The 15,637-nt window shown below is 40.0% G+C and overlaps 1 protein-coding gene across 5 annotated transcripts in view; it reads left to right on the top strand.

Annotated features, from left to right (window-relative positions):
• The window catches only part of USP33 (ubiquitin specific peptidase 33), an 88,971-nt gene that overhangs the window by 431 nt on the left and 72,903 nt on the right, over window positions 1–15,637 (top strand). For 4 of the 5 annotated variants that reach the window (XM_068540136.1, XM_068540138.1, XM_068540135.1 and 1 more), the window contains exon 2: window positions 15,043–15,174. In XM_068540136.1, the coding sequence (XP_068396237.1) occupies window positions 15,106–15,174 (69 nt within the window). In that variant the 5' untranslated portion in view covers window positions 15,043–15,105. Of the gene's footprint in view, window positions 1–4,607; window positions 4,627–15,042; window positions 15,175–15,637 lie in introns of those variants that run through there. The other variant, XM_068540134.1, reaches the window with a different exon arrangement.

Below are 15,637 nucleotides of genomic sequence, written 5' to 3'. Positions count from 1 at the left end.
AGCCTTTCTGCGTGAGGGGCTACGTGTGAAGCAGCTCCCGCCATTTTTGTTTAGGGTAGAGGCTCTCGCCCTGCCAGATAGATGTAAAATATAGAATGGAAGAATTGCATCCTCTTACAGTGCTGTCAAGAACTAGCATCCTAGTTCGTAACCATTTGAGGGCTCTAGGACCATACTATGAATGTGGTGAAAACTATGGGGCCTTTTCCCCATATGTCATTTAAATACAGTGTTAAAAAAATACACTCACATACTATTAAAAGTGTGTGTATGTGTGTGTGTGTGTGTGTGTATATATATACATATATATATATACATATGTATATATATATATATATATGAGGTTAGATGCCCAAAACCAATCCACAGGTCCCAGATTAAGAACTACTACAGACGCTCAGCCCCCAAACAAATTAATGTTGAGGCATTCCAATCCTGTATTAATGATGAAGTTATTGATTTCAATTCCTCTTTAGCTTTTCTCCACGTTTCCTACTGAATTAGGCTACCAAATAATATGTGAATATGGTCAACTCTGAGGGGTTAGGCAACGTATTCACAGCTCCGAGGTTCTGTCTAATACGCAGTGAACTAATGGGGTGGGAGGGAGAACAACAGAAAACAACATGCTGTTTCTATGTGCAGTCCTGAGCCAAAACATTCCGTCAGAACTGCAGATTTTAAAATTCCAATTTCTGAGCATATTTGTGGTGAAAAAAGCCAAACTAATTTTGTAAGGATTGCTAAAACATGAGAGCACATGTTACTATTCCTATCTCAGAATCAAGAATGAACAGTCTTTTCTGGTAGTGTTCGAAATTCCCATTTAGTGAAATGGAAAATAAGGAGAATGGTAATGCCAGTGTCTGACGTTACCGGATGAATAATAACTAAAAATGCACAGACTGAGTTGTGTGTGAAAGTATTGTGCACTTGTGAACAGTGCTCTTGACACTTGAAGAAACTGGAATTTGTAAGGCTGTGTTTATTTATTCCTCCATCTCCTGTCTGCGCCTCCTCCCTATTTCCCACAACTTCCAAACATTCAGCCTAATGGGAAGAACAGTAATAATGATGACTACCACTTAAACAACTTTCCTATGAACACTATCTCCTTTAATTCCACAATAACCATTATGAGAAAGATATTATTACACACTGGGTATGGATTTTACTCTTTAACAGGAGAATAAGAACTACCAGATTTTATTTATTTTGCCTAATCAGTGTAATTTGCTCCAAGCCTCCCTTCTCCTGGGTTACCAGAATATTCAATATTAGTCATTATTGGATATATCAGGTAGGATGCTGTTAGCTAGAAGCAAAAGAAAACTGAACAAATAGTAGCTTAAACCACAGGACAGGGTGGTCCACATGGATGTTAGCAACAGATGGACACAGTCTTATATTTGAACATTGATACCTTTGATATCTTTTGCTATCCTGGCCCAGGAAAAAAAAAATGGCACTTGGATTAATTCTAAAGGTCTGATCCTCCCCCAGATAACCAAAGTCATCATGTAGTGCTCACCAAACCAGGAAGTGGAATTCATGAAATAATATTAGTTTTTGCTATTGTTCAAATACTGAGGTACTTGCTACATCAACCATTAGTGAATTTGGGTATCCTGTCTGCATAGTATTGAACAATACTGTGGAGTCAGACTGCCACAGTTTGAATTCTTTCTCTGCCACTTACTAAGTGCATGGTCTTAGGCAAGGTACTAACCCTCATTATGCCTCAGTTTCCTCATTGGGATGTTGAGAAGAGAAATGTAATAATACTTGTAAAGCACTAAGAATCTTATATAGGTATTTTTTTAGGATTAAAAAAATTTTTTATTGGCTTATAGTTGATTTACAATGTTGTGTTACTTTCTGCTGTACAGCAAATGAGTCAGTTATATATATATATATATATATATATATATATATATATATATATCCTCTTTTTAAAAAATAAATTTATTTATTTATGGCTGAGTTGGGTCTTCCTTGCTGTGCGTGGGCTTTCTCTAGTTGCGGCGAGCGGGGGCTACTCTTTGTTGTGGTGCGCGGGCTTCTCATTGCGGTGGTTTCTCTTGTTGCGGAGCATGGGCTCTAGGCACGCAGGCTTCAGTAGTTGTGGCACACAGGCTCAGTAGTTGTGGCTCACGGGCTCTAGAACGCAGGCTCAGTAGTTGTGGCACACAGGCTTAGTTGCCCTATGGCATGTGGGCTCTTCCTGAACCAGGGCTTGAACCCATGTCCCCTGCACTGGCAGGTGGATTCTTAACCACTGTGCCACCAGTGAAGTCCCATAGTTATCTATTTTATATAGTGGTGTGTATGTCAATCCCAATCTCCCATTTATCCCTCTCCACCTAAGATTCTTATATAAGTTTTTAACTTGTACCTCTGTGGGATCCAAGGATAAAACTCTTATTTCCATATAATTGGTTTCCTTGGTAATCCTACATATTTTGTTTTATACGCATAGAAACATTACTTTGAGAAAGGGGTCCATAGGATTTACCTGAATGTCAATGGAATCCAACCATGACATCAAAAAATGGTTAAGAAATTAGAACATTCCCTGGCACATATTTCTAAGGTATATGGCATACTAAGTGGGACTTTTCCATGTCTTTTGACAGAAGCTCCAAAGCTGAGCAAAATAGATGCCAAGTGCCCTTAGCATTCTAAAACAGAATGCTAACTCACCCACACAGGGCATGCTGGGAGAAAGGGCAGCCCATTTAGCTACTCTTAGCCCTCATGTACCTCCAGGGAATGATGTGGCAGAATTGATCAAAAAAGACTGGAGAATGGAAATACCCAGGAGACAATTTTCTAGAGTGCTGTGCATTTTTCCTTCTCCTTCCCCAAGAGTGGAGAGAGAAGGGTACTTGCTTATTCCATCCTATCACCACCTTGAGCCAAGTGAAAGAATTTTAAGAAATTCAGACAATTTGATCTCTGTGCCCTGTAGTTTATGTCACCTGAAAAATCTAAAGGCAGCAGACAACCCAAAGAGGCCTTTGATGACTGAGCAGAGAGATAGGGCTGTAGCAGAAATGCCCTATACTAGCAATCTTGCAAGAAAAGTTTTCCTGTGGACCATGTGAACACCATAGAATGTAGCAGGCTTCAGTTATCTTAAAAGGTTGTATCTTGAAATCAGCAACTAAGTGGACCATCTATTGATAAATGGTTAGCTACAGATTTTTTCAAAGTATTAGGAAATGAAACAGTGAAAAGTGCCCAGCAAGGCAGGGGGAGGGGAAGTCATTGAAGAACACATAAAAGGGACCTATAAGAAAAGAGCCAGCTCTTAGGAGTGGGACACAGGCAGAAAGCACCGAAGTCGTATTTAACTACACTGATTGGGTGTATCTGATATTTTATTTCAGACATTTAGGATTACTGCTCACTCCGAGACAATATATGACCAATGTACTTCATTAATTATTGGTGGAAACAGTGCTTATCAAGTGACAACATTAAACCTGACCAAAGTCTAGCACTTTGACAATTAAAACCAATGACATTGCCTAAGTAAATAAATTCTTTTAGGTAATTCATATACCCAATTACCGTTTCCATTAACTGCTAAAACCTGGCAGAGTCCCCAGCAATAACTCAAGGCCTCCTTTTAAATCTACACAATGCCATAGGGCATATACTGGCCCTTGTAGCTTTGTTCTTATCACCCACCCAAGAGTGTTTGACAAGACTCCTCTACAAGTCAGAACTAAGCCAACCAAGGCATCTAGAACTCAGAGTATTGTTCTAGATGCTAATTTAGAACATCTATTCCATGCACATCCAAATATTGCAGATTCAGTTCCTCAGAATGTTAAACATAGAGTACCACATGGCCCAGCAATTCTACGCTTAGACAATACCCAAGAGAAATGAGAACATACACTGAAGTAAAAATCTGTACATGAATGTGCATAGTAGCATTATGCATAATAGCTAAAAAACGAAAGCAACCCAAATGTCTATCAACTAATGAATGGATGAATAAAATGTAGTATATTCATATAATGGAATATTATTTGGCCATAAAAAGGAATGAAATACTGATACATGCTACAACATGGGTAAACCTTGAAAACATGTTAAGAAACCAGTCATAAAAGATTATGTTCTTGTATTATTCTGTTTACATGAACCTCCAGAATAGGAAAATCTATTGAGAAAGTAGGTTAGTGACCACCCAGGGCAGGAAGGGCTGAGAGGAAATGGAGAGGACTCCTTAAAGGGTATGGGACTTCTAAAGGGTATGGGGTAGTGAGATGTTCTAAACTTAGATTGTGGTACTAGTTGTGCAAATCTGTGAATATACTAAAAATTATTCAATTGTGTACTTTAAATGCGTGAATTATATAGCATGTGAATTGTATCTCAATAAAGCTGTTACCCCCCAAAATTATTATTGCCATTTCTTAGGTCAAAAAATTGAGGCTGGGCTTCCCTGGTGGCGCAGTGGTTGAGGGTCTGCCTGCCGATGCAGGGGACACGGGTTCGAGCCCTGGTCTGGGAGGATCCCGCATGCCGTGGAGCAACTGGGCCCGTGAGCCATGGTCGCTGAGCCTGCGCGTCTGGAGCCTGTGCTCCGCAACGGGAGAGGCCGCAATGGTGAGAGGCCTGTGCACCGTGATGGAGGGTGGCCCCCACTTGCCGTGACTGGAGAGGGCCCTCGCACAGAGGCGGGGACTCAGCACAGCCATAAAGAAATAAATAAACCCAAAGTTCAAAAAAAAAAAAAAGGCTAATGTTTAAAAAAAAAAAAATTGAGGCTTAAAGAGATTATGAAAATGATAAAACCTAGAGAGCTGAGGCCAGAGACTGATGTAGTGCATGCTCTCCCTGCATTGCCTCAGTAGTTATCAAAATGCTAAGCTGCTCCAATAAGAGGCATGCGTTCCATTGGGAGGTATTTAGATAAAAATGTAAAATAAAGTGTAAACAACACAGATGTTTTTCTATTAAGAGTTTAGGTAAGTCAGTTTATTCTAAAGTTACTTTAAAGTAAAGAGCAATAGGGAAAACAAATGAAGATGACGGAGTAGAAGGACGTGCGCTCACTCCCTCTTGCGAGAGCACCAAAATCACAACTAACTGCTGAACAGTCATCAACAGGAAGACACTGGAACTCACCAAAAAAGATACACCACATCCAAAATAAAATCAAAATCCCACAACTGCTGGGTGGGTGATTCACAAACTGGAGAACACTTATACCACAGAAGTCCACCCAGTGGAGTGAAGGTTCTGAGCCCCACATCAGCCTTTCCAACCTGGGGGTCTGGCAACAGGAGGAGGAATTCCTAGAGAATCAGATTTTGAAGGCTAGTGGGATTTGATGCAGGACTTTGACAGGTCTGGGGAAAACAGAGACTCCACTCTCAGAGGGCACACACAAAGTAGTGTGTGCATCAGGACCCAGGGGAAGGAGCAGTGAGCCCACAGGAGACTGAACCAGACCTACCTGCTAGTGTTGGAGGGTCTCCTGCATAGACAGGGTGGCAGTGGCTCACTGTGGGGACAAGGACACTGGAAGCAGAAGTTCTGGGAAGTACTCCTTGCTTTGAGCCCCCCCAGAGTCTGCCATTAGCCCCACAAAAAGGCCTGTAGGCTCCAGTGCTGAGTCGCCTCAGGCCAAACACCCAACAGGGAGGAAACCCAGCCCCACCCATCAGCAGACAAGAGGATTAAAGTTTTACTGAGCTCTGCCCACCAGAGCAACAGCCAGCTCGACCCACCACCAGTCCCTACCATCAGGAAGCGTGCACAAGCCTCTTAGATAGCCTCATCCACCAGAGGACAGACAGCAGAAGCAGAAGAACTATAATTCTGCAGCCTGTGGAAGGAAAACCACATTCACAGAAAGACAGACAAAAGGAAAAGGCAGAGGACTTTGTACCACATGAAGGAACAAGATAAACCCCCAAAAAACAACTAAATGAAGTAGAGATAGGCAACCTTCCAGAAAAGGAATTCAGAATAATGATAGTGAAGAAGATCCAGGACCTCAGAAAAAGAATGGAGGCAAAGATCGAGAAGATGCAACAAATGTTTAACAAAGACCAAGAAGAATTAAGGAACAAACACCTAGAAGAATTAAAGAACAAACAAAGAGAGATAAACAATACAATAACTGAAATGAAAAATACACTAAAAAGAATCAATAGCAGAATAACTGAGGCAGAAGAATGGATAAGTGATCTGGAAGACAGAATGGTGAAACTCACTGCCATGGAACAGAATAAAAAAAAAAGAATGAAAAGAAATGAAGACAGCCTAAGACACCTCTGGGACAACATTAAACACACCAACATTCGAATTATAGGGGTCCCTGAAGGAGAGAAGAGAAGGAAAGGAACCTATCAAAGAAAATATTTGAAGAGATTATAGTCAAAAACTTTCCTAACATGGGAAAGGAAATAACCACCCAAGTCCAGGAAGCGCAGAGAGCCCCAGGCAGGATAGACCCAAGGAGAAACACGCCAAGACATACAGTAATCAAATTGACAAAAATTAAAGACAAATTATTGAAAGCAACAAGGGAAAAATGACAAATAACATACAAGGGAACTCCCATAAGGTTAACAGTTGATTTCTCAGCAGAAACTCTACAAGCCAGAAGGGAGTGGCATGATATATTTAAAGTGATGAAAGGGAAGAACCTACAACCAAGATTACTCTACCCGACAAGGATCTCATTCAGATTCGATGTTGAAATCAAAAGTTTTACAACAAGCAAAAGCTAAGAGAATTCAGCACCACCAAATCAGCTCTACAACAAATGCTAAAGGAACTTCTCTAAGTGGGAAACACAAGAGCAGAAAAGGACCTACAAAAACAGACCCATTACATTAAGAAAATGGTAATAGAAACATACATATCGATAATTACCTTAAACGTGAATGGATTAAATGCTCCAACCAAAAGACACAGGCTCGCTAAATGGATACAAAAACAAGACCTATATATATGCTGTCTACAAGAGACCCACTTCAGACCTAGGGACACATACAGACTGAAAGTGAGGGGATGGAAAAAGATATTCCATGCAAATGGAAGTCAAAAGAAAGCTGGAGTAGCAATAGTCATATCAGATAAAATAGACTTTAAAATAAAGAATGTTACAAGAATGTTACAAGGAAGGACACTACATAATGATCAAGGGACCAATCTAAGGAGAAGATATAGCAATTATAAATATATATGCGCCCAACATAGGAGCACCTCAATGTATAACGGAACTGTTAACAGTTATAACAGAGGAAATTGACAGTAACATAGTAATAGTGGGGAACTTTAGCACCTCACTTACACCAATGGATAGATCATCCAGACAGAAAATTAATAAGGAAACACAAGCTTTAAATGACACAATAGACCAGATAGATTTAATTGATATTTATCGGACATTCCATCCAAAAACAGCAGATTACACTTTCTTTGCAATTGCACAGGGAACATTCTCCAGGATAGATCATATCTTGGGTCACAAATCAAGCCTTGGTAAATTTAAGAAAATAGTAATAATACCAAGCATCTTTTCCAACCACAACGCTATGAGATTAGAAATCAATTACAGGGGGAAAAAATGTAAAAAACACAAACACATGGAGGCTAAACAATATGTAACTAAATAACCAAGAGATCACTAAAGAAATCGAAGAGGAACTCCAAAAATACCTAGAGACAAATGACAACGAAAACAGGATGATCCAAAACCTCTGGGATGCAGTAAAAGCAGTTCTAAGAGGGAAGTTTATAGCAATACAAGCCTACCTCAAGGGACAAGAAAAATCTCAAATAAACAATCTAACCTTATACCTAAAGGAACTAGAGAAAGAAGAACAAGCAAAACCCAAAGTTAGTAGAAGGAAAGAAATCATAAAGATCAGATCAGAAATAAATGAAATAGAAACAAAGAAAACAGTAGCAAAGATCAATAAAACTAAAAGCTGGTTCTTTGAGAAGATAAACAAAACTGATAAACCTTTAGCCAGGCTCATCAAGAAAAAGAGGGAGAGGACTCAAATCAATAAAATTAGAAATGAAAAAAGAGAAGTTACAATGGACACCGCAGAAATACAAAGCATCCTAAGAGACTACTACAAGCAACTATGTGCCAATAAAATGGACAGCCTAGAAGAAATGGACAAATTCTTAGAAAGCTATAACCTTCCAAGATTGAACCAGGAAGAAATAGAAAATATGAACAAACCAATCACAAGTAATGAAGATGAAACTGTGATTAAAAATCTTGCAACAGACAAAAGTCCAGGACCAGACGGCTTCACAGGTGAATTCTACCAAACATTTAGAGAAGAGCTAACGCCCATCCTTCTCAAACTCTTCCAAAAAATTGCAGAGGAAGGAGCACATCCAAACTCATTCTATGAGGCCACCATCACCCTGATACCAAAACCAGACAAAGATACTACAAAAAAAGAAAATTACAGACCAATACCACTGATGAATATAGATGCAAAAATCCTCAACAAAACACTAGCAAACAGAATCCAACAACACATTAAAAGGATCATACACCATGATCAAGTGGGATTTATCTCAGGGATGCAAGGATTCTTCAATATACACAAATTAATCAATGTGATACACCATAGTAACAAATTAAAGAATAAAAACCATATGATCATCTCAATAGATGCAGAAAAAGCTTTTAACAAAATTTAACACCCATTTATGATAAAAAATTCTCCAGAAAGTGGGCATAGAGGGAACCTACCTCAACATAATAAAGTCCATATATAATAAACCCACAGCAAATATCATTTTCAATGGTGAAAAACTGAAAGCATTTCCTCTAAGATCAGGAACAAGACAAGGATGTCCTGTCTCGCTACTATTATTCAACATTGTTTTGGAAGTCCTAGCCACGGCAATCCGAGAAGAAAAAGAAATAAGAGGAAAACAAACTGGAAAAGAAGAAGTAAAACTGTCACTGTTTGCAGATGGCATGACACCATACATAGAGAATCCTAAAGATGCCACCAGAAAGCTACTAGAGCTAATCAATTAATTTGGTAAAGTTGCAGAATAGACAATTATTTAATTCAGAGAAATCTCTTGCATTCCTCTACGCTAACAATGAAAGATGAGAAACAGAAATTAAGGACACAATCCCATTCACATTGCAACAAAAAGTATAAAATATCTAGGACTAAACCTACCTAAGGAGGTAAAAAAGCTGCACTCAGAAAACTATAAGACACTGATGAAAGAAATCAAAGATGACACAAACAGATGGAGAGATATACCATGTTCTTGGATTGGAAGAATCAATATTGTGAAAATGACTATACTACCCAAAGCAATCTGCAGATTCAATGCAATCCCTTTCAAATTACCAGTGGCATTTTTTACAGAAGTAGAACAAAAAATCTTATAATTTGTATGGAGACACAAAAGACCCTGAAGGGCTAAAGCAGTCTTGAGGCAAAAAAATGGAGCTGGAGGAATCAGACTCCCTGACTTCAGACTATACTACAAAGCTACAGTAATCAAGACAATATGGTACTGGCACAAAAACAGAAATGTAGATCAATGGAACGGGATACAAAGCCCAGAGATAAACCCACACACCTATGGTTAACTAATCTATGACAAAGGAGGCAAGGATATACAATGGAGAAAAGACAGTCTCTTCAATAAGTGGTGCTGGGAAAACTGGACAGCTACATGTAAAAGAATGAAATTAGAACACTCCCTAACACCATACACAAAAATAAATTCAAAATGGATTAGAGACCTAAATGTAAGACTGGACACTATAAATCTCTTAGAGGAAAACATAGGAAGAACACTCTTTGACATAAATCACAGCAAGATCTGTTTTGATCCACCTCCTAGAGTAATGGAAATATAAACAAAAATAAACAAATGGGACCTAATGAAACTTAAAAGGTTTTGAAAAGTAAAGGAAACTACAAACAGGATGAAAAGACAACCCTCAGAATGGGAGAAAATATTTGTGAATGAATCAAAGGACAAAGGATTAATCTCCAAAATATATAAACAGCTCATGCAGCTCAATAGTAAAAAAACAAACAACCCAATCTAGAAATGGGCAGGAGACCTAAATAGACATTTCTCCAAAGAAGACATACAGATGGCCAAGAAGCACATGAAAAGATGCTCAACATCACTAATTATTAGAGAAATGCAAATCAAAACTACAATGAGGTATCACGTCACACCAGTCAGAATGGGCATCATCAGAAAATCTACAAACAACAAATGCTGGAGAGGGTGTTGAGAAAAGGGAACCCTCCTGCCCTGTTGGTGGGAATGTAAATTGATACAGCCACTATGGAGAATAGTATGGAGGTTCCTTAAAAAACTAAAAATAGAATTACCATATGACCCAGCAATCCCGCTACTGGGCATATACCCAGAGAAAACCATAATTCAAAAAGACACATGCACCCCAATGTTCATTGCAGCACTATTTACAATAGCCAGGTCATGGAAGCAACCTAAATGCCCATTGACAGAGAAATGGATAAAGAAGAAGTGGTACATATATACAATGGAATATTACTCAGCCATAAAAAGGAACGAAATTGGGTCATTTGTAGAGATGTGAGTGGATCTAGAGACTGTCATACAGAGTGAAGTAAGTCAGAAAGAGAAAAACAAATATCATATATTAACGCATATATGTGGAAGCTAGAAAAATGGTACAGATGAACTGGTTTGCAAGGCAGAAACAGAGACACAGATGTAGAGAATAAACGTACAGACACCAAGGGGGGAAAGTGGTGGGGGGTCGCGGTGGTGGGATGAACTGGGAGACTGGGATTGACATATGTACACTAATACGTACTAAATAGATAACTAAGAACCCACTGTATAAACAAATAAATTAAATTAAATTAAAAATTAAAAAAAAAAAAAGAGCAATAGGGACTTCCCTGGTGGTCCAGTGGCTAAGACTCCGGGCTCCCAAGGCAGGAGCTAGATACCACATGCCACAGTGATGATCCCACATGCAGCAGGGAATATCCCGCGTGCCTCAACTAAGACCCGGAGCAGCTAAATAAATAAATAAATATTTAAAAAAATAAAGAGCAATCATACTAAAATTAAACCTCAAGGAAACAAGAATTCTTATTTTGTACATTTAGAATTCATAACGTTACAAAGGTCTAGAAAACCGTGTGCTATTTCTAAAAGTAATGAAAAGAACTGTATCTGCTGTCTATACATTTAAATGATAAACATTTTTAAAAGTATAAGAAAATTACTGGGACTTCCCTGGTGGCGCAGTGGTTAAGAATCCACCTGCCAATGCAGGGGACACGGGTTCGAGCCCTGGTCTAGGAAGATCCCACATGCCGCGGAGCAACTAACCCTGTGAGCCACAACTACTGAGCCTGCGCTCTAGAGCCTGTGAGCCACAATTACTGAAGCCCGTGTGCCTAGAGCCCGTGCTCCACAAGAGAAGCCACTGCAGTGAGAAGCCACCGCAGTGAGAAGCCTGCACACCATAACAAAGAGTAGCCCTCGCTCGCTGCAACTAGAGAAAGCCCGAGTGCTGCAATGAAGACCCAACGGAGCAAAAAAAAAAGAAAAAGAAAAAGAAAACTACTGTCTTTTCAAGTTAGACACTATATCATATTTCTTTAATATTTTCACATTTATTCATCTTCTTAAGCAGCAAATTTATTGATTTGTCCATTTCTTACATTGTGCCCTGTAGTGTGCTCAATGCTGGAAATACTAGGGTGAGTAAGAAAAATCCCTGCGCATAGTTTGGTTCAGGAGACTGAAAAGTGAAAAAATTATTACAATATATAATAATGACATTACACTGTATAATTTATAATCAGCAGTATAATATCACTAGAGAGCATGACATAGAATACAAGGAAGGACCCACGTGACCTGGGAAAGTTGAAGAAAGCTTCCCCTAGGAGGTGACTCTTGAGAGATGAGTAGAGTTTGCTTTTAAGATAAAGGGCAAAGGACAAAAGGTCATTCTAAGGGATAAGGTTAGGGAAAGCAGCACTAAATAGGAGAGGCACAAGCAAGTGTTTTGCCTTTTAGGAGAATGGGATGTAGATTAGAATAGTTTGAGGGCAGTGTGTTTCGTTGGGTATAACAAAAAATGAGATAGGAGGAGTAAATCTGGCTAATGCTAAAGCCAAAGGGGACTAGGATTAGGGGAGCAGGTGCCTAGGGCACACAATTTGGAAAGGTATTCTCTGGTTCAGACCAGTGCAAGATCCTTAGATATTAAACCCTAGGAAATATTCTCCTTTCACCCTAGACCCTTGGCGAGAAAAAATTCTCTGGGGCAACAAGAAGTCATTAAAGAGCTACATGATTGGATTTGTGTTTTAGGAAGAGTTGTGTTCAGAAGTATGGCACTGGGGCTTCCCTGGTGGTGCGGTGGTTGGGAGTCTGCCTGCCAATGCAGGGGGCGCCGGTTCGGGCCCTGGTCTGGGAGGATCCCACGTGCCGCAGAGCGACTGGGCCTGTGGGCCACAATTGCTGGGCCTGCGCGTCTGGAGCCTGTGCTCCGCGGCAGGGGGGGCCGCGGTGGTGGGGGGCCCGCGTACCGCGGTGAGGAGTGGCTCCCGCTTGCCGCGACTGGGGAGGGCCCTTGCACGGAGGCGAGGACTCAGCACAGCCATAAATAAATAAATAATTACCATTTAAAAAAAAAAGAAGTATGGCACTGTACTAGAGTAGACTGAGACTAGAGTCAGAAAAAATTGTTAGTGAACTCTCAAAATAGAAATAAAGAGGATCCATAGAGGAAACTTCCTAAGTTCTATCTCCCATGTAGTCGGTTCAAAGTCAATTGATTTTTATCTCCTAAGTAGTTCTCACAGCCATCTCCACTGCTAGGCCCTTACCTTCCTTTGTCTGGATTCCGCAATAGTCTCCAAACTATGCTAATCATTACTATCCAAGTAATCTAATATATACATCTCATCATGTTGCTACCTTTCTCAAAGTTCTTCATGGATCTTTAGAGGGAAAAGTCTACTTAGCAGACATGATCACTCATGATCTGCCTTCTGTGTCTAGTCTGTTCCGTTACTCCCTGACCTCAGGCTCTGCTCTGGTAATATCGACCCCTTACAAGTTCCCAAATTAGCACATGGCCTCTTGCTGATGTGCTTTCACCTATGCTGTTCTCTCTGCCTAAAAAAATCCTTCCTCCTCTGGCCCATCAGAAATCTTCTTTCTCAGCCTTTAAACCAATATCATTTATGTGTATGTGTGTGTGTGTGTGTGATATTGGGTTGACTTGACCCCCTATTTTTCTCTCTTGGAAACTTTCATTCCATTCATCCACATAATTGTCTTTGGAGCTGCTCTGTTCTTTTATGCCTCTGACCCTCTGGTTGAATGCCCCTAGGCATGCACTTAACCCAGGTGAAGACAATATGCCCATTATTTGGGATTTTTTAAACTAGGAACTCTGCTCTTAGAACTGTAAGATGGAAAATTTAAGAAATGAATGATAAAGAGATCATAATACCAGGGAAAAAAGCTAAAGGCTTTGCCTAAGATTTTGTCTGAGGAATAGAGAGCGACCCTCAGAGATATTCAGGGACAGTAATGAGAGAGAATAAAATTGGTTTCTGCTTACCCCCTACCAAATTCAGTTTGTTCATCAAATTAGGAACCACAGTTTAATTAGGTTTCTGTCACTTATAACCAAAAACATAAAGCCTCAGTTTAAATCAGGGTTTCTCAACAGTGGCACTAACAATGTTTTGGACCCTCCTGTCACGTTAATGCAAAGGAATGTGACTCTTTTTTCCTCCAGTCCTCTTCAAGGATATTGCCAAATATCTACCAGGGGGCTAATATCCACTGTCCCCAGTTGAGAGACAGCAAATATTTGAGTCCTGCAATGGTGCTCTCTGAGAAAATTGTGAACAAGACAGAAATACTTACAGTTCAGAGAAGATAGGCAAAAAATTAGGTGCACACAAAAATCTTAAAATAATTCAAATTCATAATAAATTCTCTGAAAGAAACAAACAGGATACTGAAATGAGAAATAATGGGGTGAAGAGTGCTACGTTATTTAATTAATTTATTTGTTTGTTTAAGAGTGCTACTTTATTATTTTTCAAATAAATTTATTTATTTTTGGCTGCATTGGGTCTTTGTTGCTATGCATGGGATTTCTCTAGTTGCGGTGAGCAGGGGCTACTCTTCATTGCAGTGGCTTCTCTTGTTGTGGAGCATGGCTCTAGGCACGTGGGCTTCAGTAGTTGTGGCACACGGGCTCAGTAGTTGTGGCACATGGGCTTAGTTGCTCTGTGGCATGTGGGGTCTTCCCGGACCAGGACTCGAACCCGTGTCCCCTGCATTGGCAGGTGGATTCTTAACCACTGGGCCACCAGGGAAGTCCAAGAGTGCTACTTTAAACAGGGAATATCTAGGTAGGAATTAGGTAAATGAGGGATAGCAGTTTGGTATCTGGTCAAAGTATATCTGACAAAAGTGTATCTGAGGGAACAGCATTTGCGAAGGCTTATTCAGTCTCAATTACATGAGCATTGAAATGTATGTTTTGTGCTTTGCTATTTTACTTGCCCTTAGTTGCAAAAAAGGAGAAAGATTTGCTTTGATATTCATTCCCTGTCCTGCCCCATCCCCACCATCAGTCCCATTTGGAGAGCCTTCACTACCTGGCCTGATGCACAGCTCCAGGGCATACAGTTCACATCATATGGGACACGAATGGCACCTCCAGAGTTCTGTACCAGAATTAGTGTTATTCAGCTGGGTGTTCACACTATGGAATCTATAATCTCTCCTCTCTGAGAGGGGAGATGATAGATTTCCCAATGATAGCATCCTTCCTTACAGCCTTTTGTTGAGGTATTATTTGAAGAAAAGTAAGGGATTAAGGATTCTAGATAAAGGGATAAAAGGATAAATGTAAACCATGAGTTCGCAGGGAGGGTGGGAATCCATGAACGCTAAAAGTGGGAGAGAGATTGCATTGTCAGAGTGCATTTGCTTCGTTTATAACGACAGATCCACAGCAAGGATTTGACCTGGTGTCAACATGAGAGGCACTTGCCTGCTGTCATCTAGACAATGAGCCACACCTGCCTTGAACGGTCACATCATTTGTCTTCCCTTTGCCTTAGGACTCCTGAAGGACAGGTAAGCCAAAGAGGATGTTGGTTATCAAGCAGGTTGGTGGGGAGACTTTGGGGTTGAGCTAAATTTGCTCACACTCTGCGGTAACATAACATGCCTGATACATTTTCCATGCAGGAATTTCTGGAGCAAAGACTTTTGCCTTTTGTCTATTTAGTTGTCTTATTGATTCATGGAAAAACATATATATATATATATATATATATATATATATATATATATATATGTATATATATACACACACACACATATATATGAGCTCTTTTTTAAAAAATTAATTAATTTATTTATTTATGTATTATTTTTGGCTGTGTTGGGTCTTCGTTTCTGTGCAAGGGCTTTCTCTAGTTGCGGCGAGTGGGGGCCACTCTTCATCGCGGTGTGTGGGCCTCTCACTGTGGTGGCCTCTCTTGTTGTGGAGCACAGGCTCCAGACGCGCAGGCTCAGTAGTTGTGGCTCACGGGTC

Source organism: Eschrichtius robustus, chromosome 3 (genome assembly GCF_028021215.1).
Source record: "Eschrichtius robustus isolate mEscRob2 chromosome 3, mEscRob2.pri, whole genome shotgun sequence".
Taxonomy (NCBI): Eukaryota; Metazoa; Chordata; class Mammalia; order Artiodactyla; family Eschrichtiidae; genus Eschrichtius; species Eschrichtius robustus.
The sequence above is the reverse complement of the archived record's forward strand: the minus strand, read 5'-3'. Positions and strand labels throughout refer to the sequence as shown.